This window comes from Schistocerca americana, chromosome 1 (assembly GCF_021461395.2).
Source record: "Schistocerca americana isolate TAMUIC-IGC-003095 chromosome 1, iqSchAmer2.1, whole genome shotgun sequence".
NCBI lineage: Eukaryota > Metazoa > Arthropoda > Insecta > Orthoptera > Acrididae > Schistocerca > Schistocerca americana.
The window spans coordinates 253,994,460-254,013,408 of NC_060119.1; the positions used below are offsets into that span (position 1 = coordinate 253,994,460).

At 36.1% G+C, this 18,949-nt stretch overlaps 1 protein-coding gene across 1 annotated transcript in view; it reads left to right on the plus strand.

The window, feature by feature from the left end:
* The window catches only part of LOC124623192 (DNA-dependent protein kinase catalytic subunit-like), a 565,210-nt gene extending 546,561 nt beyond the window's left edge, over positions 1 to 18,649 (plus strand). The window contains exons 52-55 of the mRNA XM_047149022.1: positions 3,053 to 3,333; positions 5,485 to 5,631; positions 9,773 to 9,969; positions 18,334 to 18,649. Coding sequence (XP_047004978.1) covers positions 3,053 to 3,333; positions 5,485 to 5,631; positions 9,773 to 9,969; positions 18,334 to 18,411 — 703 coding nt within the window. The 3' untranslated portion in view covers positions 18,412 to 18,649. The remainder of the gene's footprint in view (positions 1 to 3,052; positions 3,334 to 5,484; positions 5,632 to 9,772; positions 9,970 to 18,333) is intronic.
* Positions 18,650 to 18,949: the final 300 nt, after the last annotated feature.

The following is an 18,949-nucleotide window of genomic DNA, read 5'->3' on the forward strand; positions in this document are numbered from 1 at the left end:
TTTTAAGATCAAAATTCTCTGCCAATAACTGCTAAGTGGCAATGCAATTAGCCACAAATGATAATCAGTGTTCTCAGTAGAAAATAAAAATGAATATTTTTTGAGATTGAGGGCATTTTGTGGTCTAGACGTCCGATTTTTACCCCATTTTCAACTTTCTTCCCCCCCCCCCCCCCCCCCCCCCCCCCCCCTTTCTCCCTCCTTAAAAGGTGAAATCAAAAGGTAACTCACACAGCACAAGAGGGTATTAAGGAAAGTGGCACATAAGGTTGTAAAGTGGTAGGGTGGTGGACGTGGTTCAGGTAATTGAGTCATCCGAAGCCGACCAGACCAAAAAATTATTAAAATATATGAGCATAGCTGCGGTTGAAACCTCTGAAAAGTGATTTTTTTTTTCAAAATGGCGGCTATTTGAAAATAGCAAAAAAACTGACTTTTTTGGGCATTCAAAGGTTCATAAAAAAATTGGTATTTTGAAAATTGTTTAACTTTTAGTGATTCTGACCACAGCCAGTTCAGTTCTCTATGAAAATAGCTAAGCAGCATCAAAATTGGATGAGTTCTTTTTCGGCAATCCAAACACCCAGCAAAAAATGTGATTTTTTAGGAAATCACTTTATAAGTTTTTGAAAGGGTTTTTGTCAGTTTCTTGGGACTTTTATCAGTCTGTGATGCCTGGAGCATACAGTACTACTTCCTTGATCTCATAAATCTTGTTCGCATGCACCGCTTTCTCTTGGCTGCAGATCTGCTCTCTGTAGACGAGCAGTGCTCTGAGCATACAAGGCGGTCTGCATTGCGCATTCTGCAGAATTCGTACTCCATGTTGCTGAGTTGAATGCCCATGATCTTCAAAAATGGACTCTTTATAGAGTTTTGAGTATTCACACCAACACATCTTTCCAGTAAATTGTCGATTGATAGGTCCTTGTATACAAGTATGAGTGCCAGTCTGATGACCAAGTATTTCGACATATGAAATAGTTTATGGGCAAAATGGTTTTGCCCACATGTTTTCCATAATATAAGGTATTGAAATATGCAATAAAAAAATCGATTTTTGTAAACTTCCAGACCAGAAAACTCCTTAAACAAAGATAAATAAATGTGACATGAGAAATATGGGTTCCAAAGATTGAAATAAATCAATAAACTCGCATTGACAAAATGTACTTAACCAATGTTACTAAATATTATGAGAACATAAAGTGTATTGTGTTGTACAATTAGTTACAGCCTTGTCACCATCCACTATACACTAGCATTACACAGGTGTAGGCTCAATATAAGATGCAAATACAGTCAAAATATTTGCTTTGTAGTTGTTTACAGTCTTTAAATGACCCTTCTTTCTCAGCATATAAGTAGTATTATAAATTGTTAATTCCAGTTGTGCTACTTTCTTGTTTATAGATGGTTCTTCTTCTGTGTGAATATTGTATTTGTCATTACTAGAACATCAGTCACACAGAAACCAAGAATAGTTTTTGATTAATATTCATTAATTGCCATTCTCCATTGGCTAATTCTGACGCTGTCCTTAAAATGATTTTGCACTGTCACTTCTCCAGGAGCAACATCCACTATATATCCCGAAACTCTTCATAAATCTTAACTATGTCGTATTTCAGAATATAATTCAGTCATTGGTTGCACAATTATGTTTATTTTGCATTACTGATTGTGACATGTTAAACGGTCTTCTCCAGACATCTGCACAATTTGGGATAATATAAATCATAAGAACTTGGCCATAACTTGTATGTAAAGTATAAGAAGTGTATTACAAAGAACTTATTTAATGTTGAATTAGAAGAGGTCAATACCTTCCTCACAGAAGCATAAGGCCCTGCGATACTACAGTTGCTAAGAAAATAAAAATAACAACTATGAATGAAATCATATATCTCTTTTCCTCTCACACTTACTAACCATATCACAGTGAAACATATTGGTTCTGAATGCCTTCACACTTGGATATGAACAGTGAATGTTACGTCTGTCTAGAACTTCAGTTTATCAACCCCTGTCTAAAGTTTCCATACACCATTATTACTCCTTTTACTTGCACCCTCTGCTTGACCTTATTTGAACTATTTATGAGACTTCATCATATTATTGTTTACACACCTCATTCCTTCTTTGTCTCTGTGGTTTCCGAAACAGCAAGCCTTGTTCTCTCAAATTCTGTAATAGTTCAGTTTGCTTCTCTGACATTTCCTGGATGTTGCATGTTAGATATCTCATTATCCTCCCACACCAGGCCATCATTTAGTTCATCCATTCATGTGTTCCCTCTTTATTTCTTTTCATGTTTAATATGTGCACCCAAAGTGCTTGAGTGCAGTGAATGGGCAGTTTTCTTTTTGTTCTCTTGACAGCAGATTTGGAATCAAGGTTGACCTCTCTAGATGGGTCGGCTTCAGTTTGCGTATTATGGATCAGACATTGTCTATTCCTATGCTAATACCTTTCTGGCTTGGATGCCCGTGCCAGTAGCTACACAACCTCCAGCACAGATCCCAACTTCGTCGAAACATACCAGTCTTCCTTTCCCAACACTGAAGATGTGTTTGATAACGTTGTATCCTCAGTGCTAAACATTTTATTAGACTATGTTTTATACTCTAAAATGAGAGCAATTCTGAAATTTCCTGGTAACCTGTCTTCCATTGTGGGCAACAGTTAGGTGAGCCATGGGTCTGTGTGTCACAGAACCACTATTCCATTTGTTGGAAATTAGATTTCATACAGTTTTCCTGCCAGTAATTAACTAAACAAATTATGTTACGTATTGTTTTGTGTTGTTTATTATTTGGTTATCATTTATTTTTACAAACATTTTGCAGGAAGATGTTTGTAAATAAGTGTAGGCACTTACAATTTGCGAAGTGTGAGTGTTTGCTTTTAAACCTTTGCAGGTTTCATTAACACTGCATGTTTCTCTTGTTATTGGATTTCTGTAATTATTACATTCAGATGAAGTGTTTTTCCATTCTTAGATAATATAAGTGCTTTTTTGTTTTGTGTTCTATTTTTCTTTCTTTCACAGGCGTGTCATTTGGAATGTAAGCACAACAGCAGAAATCTTCTTTACAAAACGTCACCGCTTTGCTTCTAGTTATGCAACCATGTGTATTGGTCAGTGGTTGCTTGGTATAGGTGACAGAAACCTTGGCAACTGCTTGGTGTTTCCTCACACTGGAGAGTGCCTAGGTGTTGACTTTGGGTATGCATTTGGAACAGCTACAGAATTCCTCCCAGTGCCAGAACTTATGCCATTCAGGTTAACTCCGCATATCGTTAACTTAATGGAACCACACAAGACTTCAGGTAATTTATTGAAAAAGGAACAGAATATTTTGCATTAATTTTTGTACTTCCATTGGATAACTGTGTTTCAAAATATATATTTTTGTCAATACATTTAACATCTGCATTTATGGTAATTGATAGGTAATTAAGTCTTTAGAGAGTGTACACTCATGAGCAACTGATTTAGAAATAATTAGTTTGTTTGAGAGGTGGTGGACAGAGAGAGAGAGAGAGAGAGAGAGAGAGAGAGAGAGAGAGAGAGAGAGAGAGAGAGAGAGAGAGAGAGAGAGAGAGAGGGAGGGAGGGAGGGAGAGAGCACTCCTATGGCCCCCGTAAATACAACAGTCTAGCTGGAGTGTAGTCAGACCTCGTTTGTACTGCTTGTCAGCATGATAATTAAGTGACTTAGGGCAAAGCACACAATATCAGCATATTTTCGTAAGAATGCCCAAGATGATACACACTGCTGGCCGGCGTGGCCGTGCGGTTCTAGGCGCTACAGTATGGAGCCGAGCGACCGCTACGGTCGCAGGTTCGAATCCTGCCTCGGGCATGGATGTGTGTGATGTCCTTGGGTTAGTTAGGTTTAATTAGTTCTAAGTTCTAGGCGACTGATGACCTCAGAAGATAAGTCGCATAGTGCTCAGAGCCATTTGAACCATGATACACACTATCTCCAAGGACATATTGGCACTCGAAATTTCATATGCCAGTTTATAAAGGATTTACCATGATTATCTCAATTCAGTAATACCATCGGAGTTGTGTACTACAACATAGTAATGACACCACATTGTTGACAGTCATCAGCTGACAGGTGGATTCAGTGCAATATATCACTTGCCACTTCTATGCTAGACAACAACTAGTGAGCAACCATATCTTTTTTTTTTTTTTTTTTTTTTTTTTTTTTTTTTTTTTTTTTTTTTTTTTTTTTTGGGGGGGGGGGGGGGGGGGGATGATTGGAATTCCTTCGCTCAATAGTTGTTTCTTATCAATATACACATTGAAGTTTATAGAAATAAGGGACTCCTCATTCCTGCACATTTTGTAAGAGTGTTATTTTATTATGTGAATCCTTGATAGGCTTTGTTTTTGTGTAAATGTTTATTTCATGTGTAAGTTATTCATCAATTCATAATATTTTGATTCAGTGTACTATAGAGTCTAGGAAAGGTGTATCATTTGTATTTCATACTCTTTGCCGATGTGACATTTGTACACCACAAGATGGAAGAAATGATGTTTAAAAACGTGTGAAATCAAAAAAGGACCAAGAAAATGTTAAGTGTGTGAATAACAATAAAAAAATGGAATTCAGTGTTAAAAGTGGAAGTGACAGGATTATAAATTCTGAACACTTATTTACATAATTTATTTTAGAACAAAATTTTCCAGTCATTTGAGGTTACAAGTCACCTGTCCAGACAAATGTTCCCAGACAGCAATGTAGCTTGGAAAAAAAAAAAAAAAAAAAAAAAAAAAATTGTGCAAGAATAAATATTATAGGAGAAAGAGCGAAAAAGGAAAAAGAAGAAACCATAGAACCCTTTAAAGATTGTCCAGTTTCTATTTCAACAGATAGTAGCAATGAAGATGACTGTAATTTATATCCTATAGTTGTTATCATTTATAACTGTTTCTGCTACAGGTAAGTGGTTGACTTTCCCTTATTTTTTGAATCATTGTTTCGGGTAGTTCTAGTATTTTCATTTGCATTTTTATAGCTAGTATGTAGCTTACATTACAGGGAAAGGCTCACATCAGTTGTTTCAATATTATATAGAAATTGACCCACGGTTTTTGCTCATTTGTATACCTCCCAATTTTTAAAACTGATTCTCCCAATTTTTGGTTTTTCGAGTTTGGCAGGTACATGTTTACAAGCTATAAAAAACACAATTTCTGCTTCCAATCTTCAATTGAGGCTTTCACTATATACACAAGTTAATAACAAGAATCAAGCAAATGCTGAAATGACATAGATTACACGTCCATAAAATTGAATGTGTTTTTGTGATGGTTGTTTAACCAATGAGTGACCATATTTGTGAAAATTATGTTCTCTCATTCACTTCAAAAATATCTCACTTTGAAAAATCGCTATTAAAATGTTGTGATGTCAGATCTTGCTCGTTTGTAACATTGATGACTTCTATGAAATTTCAGGAGTTATAGAAGAGACAATGGTACACGTTTTGCGATTGCTACGTAATAACCACCAGATATTATTGGCAACAATGAAGGTATTTGTTCAGGAACCATCATTAGATTGGCTGTTTTATGCAAAGAGGAAATCACCAGGAAATGTGCAAAGTAAGCAGACTACATCTTATACACTAATAGTAAGATAAACAGATACTCATGTGCAGCATAATAAAATAAAAGTGATCAAACTGCAGTATGGAAGGCCGGGGCGTAAATTCAGCGAAGTACAAATACTTATCTTCTTGTTTTCTTCTTTGCTGCAACAGCTGATTCTTGTAGATAATCTGAAATTATTCTGATCTGCAGACTCTGTGTGATACGTATAATAATCAATTTGAGAGACACACCATTTTAAATACACTTTTTGCCATCACATTGTTAGGACTAACAACAATTATATTTTCCGCATCGTAATCTGACAGAAGACTGACCTGCTGGCTACAAATATCTGCCAGTATTAATTGTAAACATTACGATGTATTAACTGTTATAAACAGACTTAAGTGCATTACAATTAAAAGTTTTACATTGAGTGAATTTGGATGGCAGAATATTTCTAATATACAGTTACATGTTGTTAAACACAAAGGTCACAGTACTTTTATGTTTTCATAGTGAAATACTAGATGCTCAGTTTAGCAGCAATTCAGTTACTTCTTTCTTTATTTATGGCCATGCTGATTAATAAGGAGAGTTTCTACCATGTATTGAGAGATGAAATTAAACATAGAATTTCATTATATAGACAAAACTTATATATCTGGCTTGGTTATCAGAAAGCTAGATTTGTTTACATTTGCTAATAATGCCCTCACCATGAGTTGTACAGTTTTATCATATTAACTTGTTTCTGTAGTTCTGAACACACAAAAAGTTTAAAACCATTTCATAGAAATATGTTTGGCTTAATACTACATTGAAATATGATGGTAGGAACGTTTGATGAATTATATTGCATTACTCATTGTTTGTGATCATGTTTTTGCAAAAGAGCCAAATTATCTTATCCATTCCTACCAATGTCAGTGGTACATTTCAATATGTAGAAGTTTATTACATACCGATAGTTACTATGACAATAGTTCCCTAAGGTGACTTTCATTCATGTCCGGGTGTTTTGTATTACTGTCTTTGGTCTTTTGTTTGCATCTATGGTTACGTGTATTTGTAGTAAATTCAGTATGTATGTACAAGTATAAGTATCTGAACATTAGTATTGGTTAATGAATATTCTGTCTGTGACTTAAGATGTGGGTGAAATCAACTATGAAACTTCAGAATCCCCTGAAAGATTTGCACAATACAGAAACTGAGCAGCAGTTTTAAGAGCAAAAAGCTGAAAAAACTTTTTCACATCAATGAGCTGACTTGTTTTGAAAAATTGGTTAACACAAAAAAACTTTTTGTTTTACATGCAAAAAATATGTATCTAAACACAATAATAAATTTCAAAAGATACATGTTATATAGAAAAATATTGTTAAACAACAGGAGATGAGGTACTGGCAGAACTGTAGCTGTGAAGGCGGGCCATGAGTGATGCTTGGGTAGCTCAGTTGGTAGAGCACTTGCCCGTGAAAGGCAAAGGTCCCGAGTTCGAGTCTTGGTCTGGCGCACAGTTTTAATCTGCCAGGAAGTTTCATAAAAGCGCACACTCCACTGCAGAGTGAAAATCTCATTCTGGAAACAGCCCCCAGGCTGTGGCTAAGCCATGTCTCTGCAATATCCTTTCTTTCAGGAGTGTTAGTTCTGCAGGTTTGCAGGAGAGCTTCAGTGAAGTTTGGAAGGTAGGAGACAAGATGCTGACAGAATTGGAGCCGTGAATGTGGGTTGTGAGTCGTGCTTGGGTAGCTCAGTTCACAGAGCACTTGCCCGCGAAAGGCAAAGGTCCCAAGTTCGAGTCTCGCTCTGGCACACAGTTTTAATCTGTCAGGAAGTTTCATATCAGCGCACACTCCGCTGCAGAGTGAAAATCTCATTCTGGAAACATGTAATAATGTGTAGAAAGACATATGCTAAAGGTCAGAATACTTTCTCATCAAAATATTACGTAACGTGGAAAAAATTACTGAGAAAGCATCTAATACAATTTAGAAAAAACATACAGTGAAATACAGAATACGATTTCTTCAAAATACAGACACGACATAGAGTAAATTATAAAATCATGTATATGGCAGTACAAAATCTCTTATATCACAACTCAGGATGAATGTTTCAAAGACAAATGATGTAGAATAAATTAAAAAGTGGTATCCATTAACAAATGCAATGAAAAACATTTTTACAAAAGATTAAACGTTTCACAAGATTTATTCCCTTTTTGAAATAAATACTGGAAACAGTGTTTACTCATGGATTCTTTTTTCAAAATTGACATTCCAAAATTGCTTAAGATGCAAGGGCTTTCAGTTCAGGGGTAATTCAATATTTGTCTCGTTAGTCTATTCACAGTGTTTGCTTGTTTCCAAGATTTGAAAAATTTATTTATTTTTAATCCTGTTACAGAGTCAGGGAATCAGCCCATTTGTTTAAACTTTAAAAAAATATTTTAGTATTTTCCACCATCAATCCTATTTGTAGTTAGTGTGTTTGTTTGCAAGAAAATGTTAAACAAAATGAATATACCTAAATTTAATAGTTAGCACTGTATGCTGCTGAAAGGCAAAGTCTTTTCTCTCTCAAACATAAGTAGTGTTGATCCATATTTTTCATGTAAAACGGTAGTGTATCAAATTAGAAATAAAATCTTATTCCATATCAATCCTTGACAAATTCCATCTGATAAGGTTTTATTTCTCAGAGAAACAAGTGAAGTGTTTTGGAAGAGACTTTTCAGATAAAATAATGATAATGCCAGTTTGTCTTCTTGTGTCACTGTGTAGTCAGACTATTAATGCTAACAGTGTCTTCCCAAAATCTTATCTACTTACAGGCATTATAAATGGTGTAAATCATTTCATTTTTACACCAACTTTCACAAAATAAATGGCCTGTATAACATCTTAGTGTAAGTAAATGTTTTAAAATTAGGTGTATTATCTGTCACACTTTCACTTCCAAAGTCACTTCTTACTCTCTCATCATCTAATCTCATGCTAATGCAGAAAACATAAGTTTCAGCATTTTATCATACCAGGCACAATTCTCTCCTCTCAACTTACCATAATCAATATATACAGATGTGTCATTACATTTCTCAATAATATCAGATCTCTACATCCTCAAAATATCTTCAGAGTGCCTATCAGTGTGTTAATATATGTGAATGTAAAAGGATAACTGTACATCAAAACTGGCTGGCTGTAAAAGTATGCATAGATATGCTGTATTTCATTAAAAACAGGAACAATATTGATATCTCAACAAATGATATTTGAATTGAACTAGTTACTAACTTCAAAGTACCCATCAATATAAATGTAAAACTGATCGTGTAAGTGATCAGCATATAGCTCTGTTTTCACACCTTCCATATCATAGTGACACATCACATATGTGGTCCGCGAAACATGCAATTAACTGAATAAAATTTGGTCATGTGCTTCGTTTTATAATTTTTCTAAACTAAATACTTCAATAACATTGAGGGGTTCTTTATAAACACACACATCTTTATACTTAGAAATTACTGGATGAGAAAAATTAAAACGCTCAATCTTAAAGTAAAAGCAATGTCAAGAAGTGTTGCAGGAGCACTTAGGATTCTATAATACCACGACATATTAATGTGCTGGAAGTAAACTTTAAGTGAAGTAGATGTCAGTGATTCTTTTTTGCTGTTGACTTCTGCATAAATTGTGCCTTTTTGCAAGTGACATTCGTAGCAATATTTGTTTCATTTCTCCTACTTACTTTTTGTGTGTTTTAGAGAGTTTTCATTCTTTGAACTTTTTTAACAGAGATTGATTGTGTACTGAAATCAGTAATGCTGGACTGTACCTTCTATTTCAATTTCTCACTTCAGGTTTTGTTTCTCTTCCTGCAAAACAATAAATGGCTTTTGTTTCCCATAAACACTTTCCTATGTTGCAGATTTTTCTGTATTTTCTAATGTTCTTCAGGAAATTAGCTTTTATTTTTAAAGATACTTAGAAAGATTCCTTGTGGTCATAATGTTACTACTAACAGGGAAAAAATAAAGATAAGAATTCAGTGAGCCACATCAGTTTTATACCTGTAGTTTGTGATAGTTAAAATGCAGATAGTTTGTTGTTGTATAACTTCTCCTGTGTTATTCATTCAACAGGTGATCCCAAGCGATTTTCAAGGGAGAAAGTGGAGTTAGCAAGAAAAAAATTTGAAGGTATAAGTCCAGCAGTGATTACAGAAGAAGAGCTACTAAGTGGACACTCAGATCCTACAAATTTTCGAACAGTTCTGTGGGGACCGAGTACGACACTGAGATATACTTTTGGTAGAAAACTTTTAACACCACATGATCAGGTACATACTTATATACTGTATTGTTTATCATAAGAACACCTTGCTCCCAAAGGAGAAATTTTACAGCCAATTCAACTGCAGTCTTCATTTTTGGCACAAAAAAAGTTTTCAAGTATAGTCTAAGTCAGGGGTTGAGAAACATCTAAAAGTGTGGGGAAAAGTAGATAAATACAGTGACATAGTAATTATAAAAATAATAGTTTCTAATATTTTTGATTTTACAGTAAATAATAGGTTTTTATGTAAGGAATAATTTCAAAGTGGATTGTATAAATAGATAACAAATAGATGATGGTTATTGTAAATGAATGTACTGCTAAAGTAGAAATGGAACATCAAGTTAACTCTTCAGATTGTTACACAGTGTGTTTCTACAGTATCTAAGTAGGCTGCTTTAATTCTTCCAAGACCCAAGACGTTTTCATCAGTGAAATTTTCAGGAAACCTACATTTGCATACCTGCCTCTAAAAACTTGCATCTAAAAACTATGTATTGTTCAGGAAACTAAAAAAATACATACAATTATTAATTGATACAAGTCATTCTACTAATAAGATATATTTAGGCAATTGTATGGTATTTACGACCGTATTAAAGAAGGTTTTGCACTCAGATAATTTTTAATGTTACTATCAGAACTGAGCATACAAACATAAAACAGATTTAATTTGAATTTAAAGCCTTTTCACAGAAAAATAAAAGTTATGGAAAAGTTAGGTTTTTTTCCAAAATTTGCTTGACATCATTATAAAGAAGAACTTCATAAAAAGATAAGTCTCTTGCATTAACTGATTTTAGACACTTTAAATCATTATACTTTTGTACAGTAATTGCAACTGGTCTATTGTAGCAGTTTTTGTATTTTTGATTACTGTCTTGTGGTGTCTTGGAAGTAATTCCCTCAAAATCCAGTTTATATTCGGTACCTACAGACAGATTATATCTGAGAGTCAATATGTCTGTAACACATGGATCGCCTACTTTATTGCCCAGACTAACTGATTTGTAGTACAGAAACTCAGAGAAGTCTTTAAAATAGTCATGTGATACATATTTTACTTTATATGGCCCTATTTACCACATCTTGCTTCCTTTATCATATCAACATCATTAGCCAAGGAATATAGCATCATGTTTCTCTTTCTGTGTTCAATTGTGGAATGCACACTATTACATTCTATTTAGGTATGTCCTTTAAGTAAGAATTTTTGAATTATTGTCATACTACTTCCTATGCTGTAATTTTAACACATTTGAAACGAGTAAATTTCTGTTCTGAGCACACAAAATCTGTAATGTAAGGTGCAAAAACATTAGTTCTTAGCCCTCCACCTTCTCAATGCCAAATATAACTTATCACTGAACCGTCCTCCAAATTGTGACACACCAGCTTTTTTTTTAAATAGACAACTACCCTGGATGGCTGACACTAACTACACTGCTTGTATATCAATGGTAAACACAAAACCCTTTCCTGCTTTAGCTGCCTTTTTATCACTTGACTTCCTCTGCCTTGCCCTCTTTTTCTTCATCCACTGGGCAGTGTACTGACAGTCTGAAATCTTAGGTAATGTGTAAGAATAACAGAGATTACATTTGTCTTTCTTTTGACAGAATAAATCAATATTATATTCTTTTGTTTGTTTTAGAACTGAATCTTTTCTGACAATTGGTTCAAATTATTGTTAATAAAATCACTTTTGAATGCTGTTTAATTCACTAAAGGACAAAAAAAAGGCACTAATTGGCATGACAACTGCAGAATTTTAACTGCAAATTTAAAAACATTTTCTTTCATGGTGTTCCTTTCATCTTTGCATTCCTTTCCTGCCTTGAACCAATTGTCCTCTGTATGTCCCATAATGACTGAGCATGGTTTAAAGGAGAATGAATTAAAGGTCTTCAGTCTAATGAGATATAAAAATGTAGCATATTACTGCAGAACTGTACATAAAGTGGGGGAGAAGCAATATTCGTAGACAGAAAAGTAGGGGATTGCACTCCACAGAAGGTCACAAACTTTGCAGAATTTTACTTTGAATCAGCAGCAGTATAAATAAAGTTCACGGGAAGAAAATACCTTGTAATAGGAATATACTGATCACCTAGTCCATGCATTGAAAGATTTTTACTGGAAATTGATGGGGTACTGCATTGAGTCACGAAACAATACACTTATGTAATAAAAGCTGGTGACTTAATTACACACAAACTTCAAGGCAATGGCTACACAAGAACTTTTCAAGACATTATAAGGACATACAATCCTCACTTTCATGTAACAAATCCAGCAAGACATACTGAAATATCTAGCACATTAATAGACCAAGTTCAGTCAAATATACCTACAAACAAAAAAAAGTTCTGGTTACAAATACTGTTGCTTCATACCAATTTGGACAAGCAGTTGAACTGCGAGATCACATAAAAAACTGAGGAAAATGTAGTTGCTAAACCAACTTTAGAAATCTGAGCAGGCTAGAATTTTTGCTAAAAGAAGAAAAATGGGATGATATGTACAGAGGGGACAGTGCAGAAAAGAGCTGGGAATCTTTCTGTGGTGTATTAAGACAACACACAGATACAGTTTGTCCTAAAATATGCAGAAGTATTAGGGCTAAACCAAAGAAAAAATGGTTCACAAGGGCTGAACTGTTTGAACCCTTTGAAACACATCAGAAAGGAAAAGGTCAGGTCAGTCATGAGGCTTAAAAATGAAAGAAGAAAGCATACACTAGGATGGTAAGAGGAGCAAAGGCCAGCCACCAAAAATCTGAAATACAATCTTTTAATATCTCTGAAACAGTCTGGAACTAAATGAAAACCAAAAAGAATTGCATGCCTTGAAAGATACAAATATATCATTGATGAGGGAAGGGAAAAAAGTGATTGATCCACAATAGGTATGCAATATTTTCAGCCAGCACTGTGTAGCTATAGTGGAGAAACTTCTATAACAAAACATAACAGTATCAAAAAGAATGGAAAGTCCCAAAAAAGGAGGCCGAGAGTTTATATCTTCTCCCTACAGATGAATCAAAAGTTCTTAAAAACTGGAGCACTAGCAGATAAAATTACAGATGGTCAGGATGGCACCCAAAATGTTTAAAGATGAGTAGAGTTTTGCCAGTATTCAAAGGAGGGGATAAAGGAGACCCCAGAAACTATAGATCCATAATGATCACCCCTGTTCTGTCTAAAATAGTGGAAGCAGTGATTAAAGATAGATTTATAAACTTCATAGAGAAGCATAACAACTTAAATGAGGCATAACATGGATTTAGAAAGGGAAGATCCACCAAGACTGCAGTGACAAACTTCATAACACACATCAGTGAGGCCGTGGATCATCAAAAGAAAGTATCTAGTGCCTACTTAGACTTTCAAAAGCTTTTGACTGTGTCTGCCATAAAACTCTTCTACAGAAACTGAACTGCTACAGCATAAGAGGAAAAGATGCTGATATTATACAAACCTTTGTTGAAAACAGACAACAGTGTACTGAAATAAAATATAAATCTGGAAATGCAGAGAGAAATGTCTACTCTGATTCTCTGCAGGTAAAATATGGAATAGCTCAGGGTCCAGTACTAAGTTCTCTGCTCCTTATCGTATATACAAATGGTATGCCCACTGCTGTAAATGAAACAGTGGTCATGTATGCCGATGATACAACTGTATTAGTATGCAGTGACTCAGTGAAAGAATTGGAAAATAGGCCAGTGAGAACTTGCAAATGGCAGAAAGGTATTTTACAGAAAATAACTTATTAACCAACAGGATGAAAACTATGTTTACAAATTTCGAAACAAACAGAATCAACAGAACAGAGTACTACTGTATATTGGGGATGTACACTTAAAATCAGTGGACTGTAACATGTTTCTGGGTGTAGACATGGACAAATTTCGGACAAGGGAAAACCACATTGACATTATCTTTTCCAAAATAAGTACAAATATATTTTTAATGAAGAAATGTGCTAGACGGTGGACACAGAAACCTTGCTTAAAATGTGCTACTGACATTATTTGTGGCAAAATAATGTACTGTATACCAATATGGGGCGATGCAGCAGATGTACATGTACAAAGAATCCTATAACTTCGAAAGAAAGCCATTAGATGCATAGCTAAAGGCTAATGCCTCAGGAATCCTGCAGAAACGAATTCTAGGAATTCAAAATATTAACTGTAACAAGTTTGTACATATATGAGACAACACTTCTTCTAATGCTAAATTGTACAGCACCTCTAAACTGAGATTTTCATGATCACAACACAAGAACCAGAGAAAATTACCACATCTGTGGCAAAAGATTGAAAATGATAGACAGGGACCCTACCATTGCAGGAAGTGTATTTTACACTCCTGGAAATGGAAAAAAGAACACATTGACACCGGTGTGTCAGACCCATCATACTTGCTCCGGACACTGCGAGAGGGCTGTACAAGCAATGATCACACGCACGGCACAGCGGACACACCAGGAACCGCGGTGTTGGCCGTCGAATGGCGCTAGCTGCGCAGCATTTGTGCACCACCGCCGTCAGTGTCAGCCAGTTTGCCGTGGCATACGGAGCTCCATCGCAGTCTTTAACACTGGTAGCATGCCACGACAGCGTGGACGTGAACCGTATGTGCAGTTGACGGACTTTGAGCGAGGGCGTATAGTGGGCATGCGGGAGGCCGGGTGGACGTACCGCCGAATTGCTCAACACGTGGGGCGTGAGGTCTCCACAGTACATCGATGTTGTCGCCAGTGGTCGGCGGAAGGTGCACATGCCCGTCGACCTGGGACCGGACCGCAGCGACGCACGGATGCACGCCAAGACCGTAGGATCCTACGCAGTGCCGTAGGGGACCGCACCGCCACTTCCCAGCAAATTAGGGGCACTGTTGCTCCTGGGGTATCGGCGAGGACCATTCGCAACTGTCTCCATGAAGCTGGGCTACAGTCCCGCACACCGTTAGGCCGTCTTCCGTTCATGCCCCAACATCGTGCAGCCCGCCTCCAGTGGTGTCGCGACAGGCGTGAATGGAGGGACGAATGGAGACGTGTCGTCTTCAGCGATGAGAGTCGCTTCTGCCTTGGTGCCAATGATGGTCGTATGCGTGTTTGGCGCCGTGCAGGTGAGCGCCACAATCAGGACTGCATACGACCGAGGCACACAAGGCCAACACCCGGCATCATGGTGTGGGGAGCGATCTCCTACACTGGCCGTACACCACTGGTGATCGTCGAGGGGACACTGAATAGTGCACGGTACATCCAAACCGTCATCGAACCCATCGTTCTACCATTCCTAGACCGGCAAGGGAACTTGCTGTTCCAACAGGACAATGCACGTCCGCATGTATCCCGTGCCACCCAACGTGCTCTAGAAGGTGTAAGTCAACTACCCTGGCCAGCAAGATCTCCGGATCTGTCCCCCATTGAGCATGTTTGGGACTGGATGAAGCGTCGTCTCGTGCGGTCTGCACGTCCAGCACGAACGCTGGTCCAACTGAGGCGCCAGGTGGAAATGGCATGGCAAGCCGTTCCTCAGGACTACATCCAGCATCTCTACGATCGTCTCCATGGGAGAATAGCAGCCTGCATTGCTGCGAAAGGTGGATATACACTGTACTAGTGCCGACATTGTGCATGCTCTGTTGCCTGTGTCTATGTGCCTGTGGTTCTGTCAGTGTGATTGTGTGATGTATCTGACCCCAGGAATGTGTCAATAAAGTTTCCCCTTCCTGGGACAATGAATTCACGGTGTTCTTATTTCAATTTCCAGGAGTGTATAACAGACAATCATCTAGCATTAAGAGCATAATGGATAAGAGCACCTTCAAAAGAAAACCCAAGAAACACATCATCTCTGGATGCTAGTATAAGGTGAAACAGTACGTGTGCGCAAATCCATAGGACAAATGTAATTTTGAATATCAAATTTTTCTGAAAGAAGGAAAAGGAAAACAAAGTGTGAAGCTGAAAATACAGAAGGAAGCATACAGATTAAAACGTAGTGTTGCACTGATGTATAAATGTCCTAATATTTCTATCCACTAAGTTTAACATAGGTGGACTAAAAAAACTAGTCTTCAGTTCTTCTAAATGCATTATATATTATTACTAGCAGTGTGTGTGTGTGTGTGTGCGCGCTAGACTGTTAAATAAATCAGTGCAATCAGTCATATGTCACAGAGTAAAAATATTACCAGAAACATTACTACAGAATTATTTCATGTATCAAATCACAAATTTCCAGTAAATTTGTTTATTTTTGTATAAATTTGCAATGTAACATTTCTGAAATCATTGTAAAACTGATCAGTGGACAAAAAATAAACTATAAACTCTCTTTAACCCAATTGTTGAATGACCATTGACCAATTCCTAAAGTTGAAAGATATATTTCTTTACTAGGTCACAGAAGTTACGCATTAACTTGTCATTTCGACTCTGTTGATTCTCCTATTGTTTAGGTTTTTGTGTAACTTCTTTCCTTAGAGTAGCAACAAACACTTTCCATTGTTTCCAATTCATATTTGACTACAGTTCTCCTCAGATACTGAAGACAACATTCTCTTGTTCTTTGATTTGCAACAGAATTTTGATGAGCATCATGGAGGTTCTTTTGTTATTTCATTTAGCTCTTTTTTTTCTACCCATAGTACTTTTATATTCTTTACCTTTGTGAGCACAGTTTTTCATGTTATTCCAGTTCCTTCAGTTATAGATTCTGGCTCCACAGCATTATTCATAATGTTTACATGTTCAGCTGGGTTTTTCCTTTGATTATGATTATCCAATACCACCTAATGTTCAACAACTGAAACTGATCTTAAATTGTCTTTGTTTGTCTGTTTTTATGGTTTCCTACATCTTATTCATTTTTAATAATGGAAATTCAGAGATGGATAAGTATGTAAAATAAGGGAAAGGCAACCAGTCACCTATTGTACACCGATGTGAAGCACATAGACACGTGTAACAGAACACATTGTTCACTAGCTTTTGAGCTTGACTCTTTTTCTGGTAGAAACTATACAAATTCGCACACAGAACCACACAGACACCCAAATGCATATCACTGTGGCCGCAGTCTCTGTGTGGTTGTGTGCGCAAATGAGTGTGTTTGTCACTAGAATAAGAGCCCGAGCTCAAAAGCTAGTGAACACTGCTTTTTGTTGCATGTGTCTCACATCAGTCTACAATAGGTGAGTAATTGCCATAAATTTATTTATTTATTTATTTATTTGTTTGTTTGTTCACCAACTTACTCCGTTTTCTTGTTGGATGCAAATCACCTACTTCTGAGCCCTCAGATTCGCGTGCTGTAGTAGGTAACAACTTGTATATGAATCTTTAAAATCACTGCCTTCTGAATTGCTTACATTTAAATTAGTTGACAGTGAAGGTTTGTTTACCGATGTTAACAGTAACCTTTCAAATGCTGAGAAGGAAGATATGTCAGATATAAAATCACTGCATTCTGAATCACTTAAATTTAAATTACTAAACGCTGAAGATTCATTTGCTGGTGAGAAAGATGCTGGCATTACACGTGTAACTTTTGAACAGGAAACATAAGATAGTTGTAGGACCATCTTCAGTGCTGTACTTCCTCTTGATTCATGATTATTTACTTGCATTTGAGTTTTGTACAATATCAAGAGAAAACTCCAGAAAATTTGTGAATTGGATGTAAAATTCATATACTACCTACTTCTAGGCAACTCTGTTTAATTACTATAGGCATATGGTATTGTATTGCTGTCTACACACACAGAGAAGAACCTACAAAATGAATGTTAAGCTTTGATACAAAGACGTACAATAAGACAGAGGGAGAATCACACAATTCATATCAATTCAAACCTTATTTTTGTTGGTGTATTTTGTTTTATGGTAGACTTACACTTGATTGTTTTCTTACTGAAAATAACATAATTCACTATTTTTGCACTCACAATTTTTAGATAATCTGTTTACACTTCTGCTCATGTTACCTAACCACCTGAACAACTCATAACGTTTTGGACAGCACTCACTACTCTGTAATACTGTTAAATTATACAAAGTGTGTTATAAATATCACCAACACAGTCTGTTACATAAAAGAAGTGCAGTGAATTTTGAAGCAGAAACCTCCTTCTGAGATAGAGTTTTATACCTAAAATTTGAAAGTTACAAGATAAGAGGTTTTGATATTTCAGTGTAGAAGAGATAAGCATCCGTGGTTGAGATTGGGGTTTTCATGTAGAAACATGTACATCAAAACTGACAACATGCTATATATTATTTGTATTTGATATTCATGCTGTTGTCACAGTAGATTAGTTATCTAAGTTGAATTAATTTTGTGTTTCAGGTTAAGTGTCTCATTGAGCAAGCAACAGATCCCCACATATTAGGGAAGACTTGGGAAGGATGGCAGCCATGGATATGAAGTCAGTTGTGTCAACCTGTGGAGTTTTAATACATTCTTTTTAAACCAAAATTTTTTCTATTTTAATATGTATTTAAATGGCTGGGATATTCATAATTTTTTCTGCATGCATTTTTCATCTTACGAAATATTATAAATTTTGTATTATATTGGCAGATTTGTAGTCATCAACTACATGTAGCAAAGGCTGTTTATATTGTGAAATACATGTATTTTAATAAAATGTTTATCAAGTGTATAATGTAGTACAAAGATTTCATTAAATTCTAATAGCCTTCTGATAATTTCTGAAGATTAAAATTTTACATTTCTGAATGACCAACAAATCCTCACAAAGCGCCTAGCATCCAGACCACGTTGGTCTATCGATTATTCATATTATTTTGAAAATTTTGAATACATTCATGTTAGTTTTTGAACATTTTTGAATGAGTGTTAGTGTACGTGATGGCCCTGTAAACGGAATGCCCATCACTTGTAGAAATAAACTTTCCTGCAGACGAAAGAGGACAGGGCTATACAAACTGAGCAGAATAAA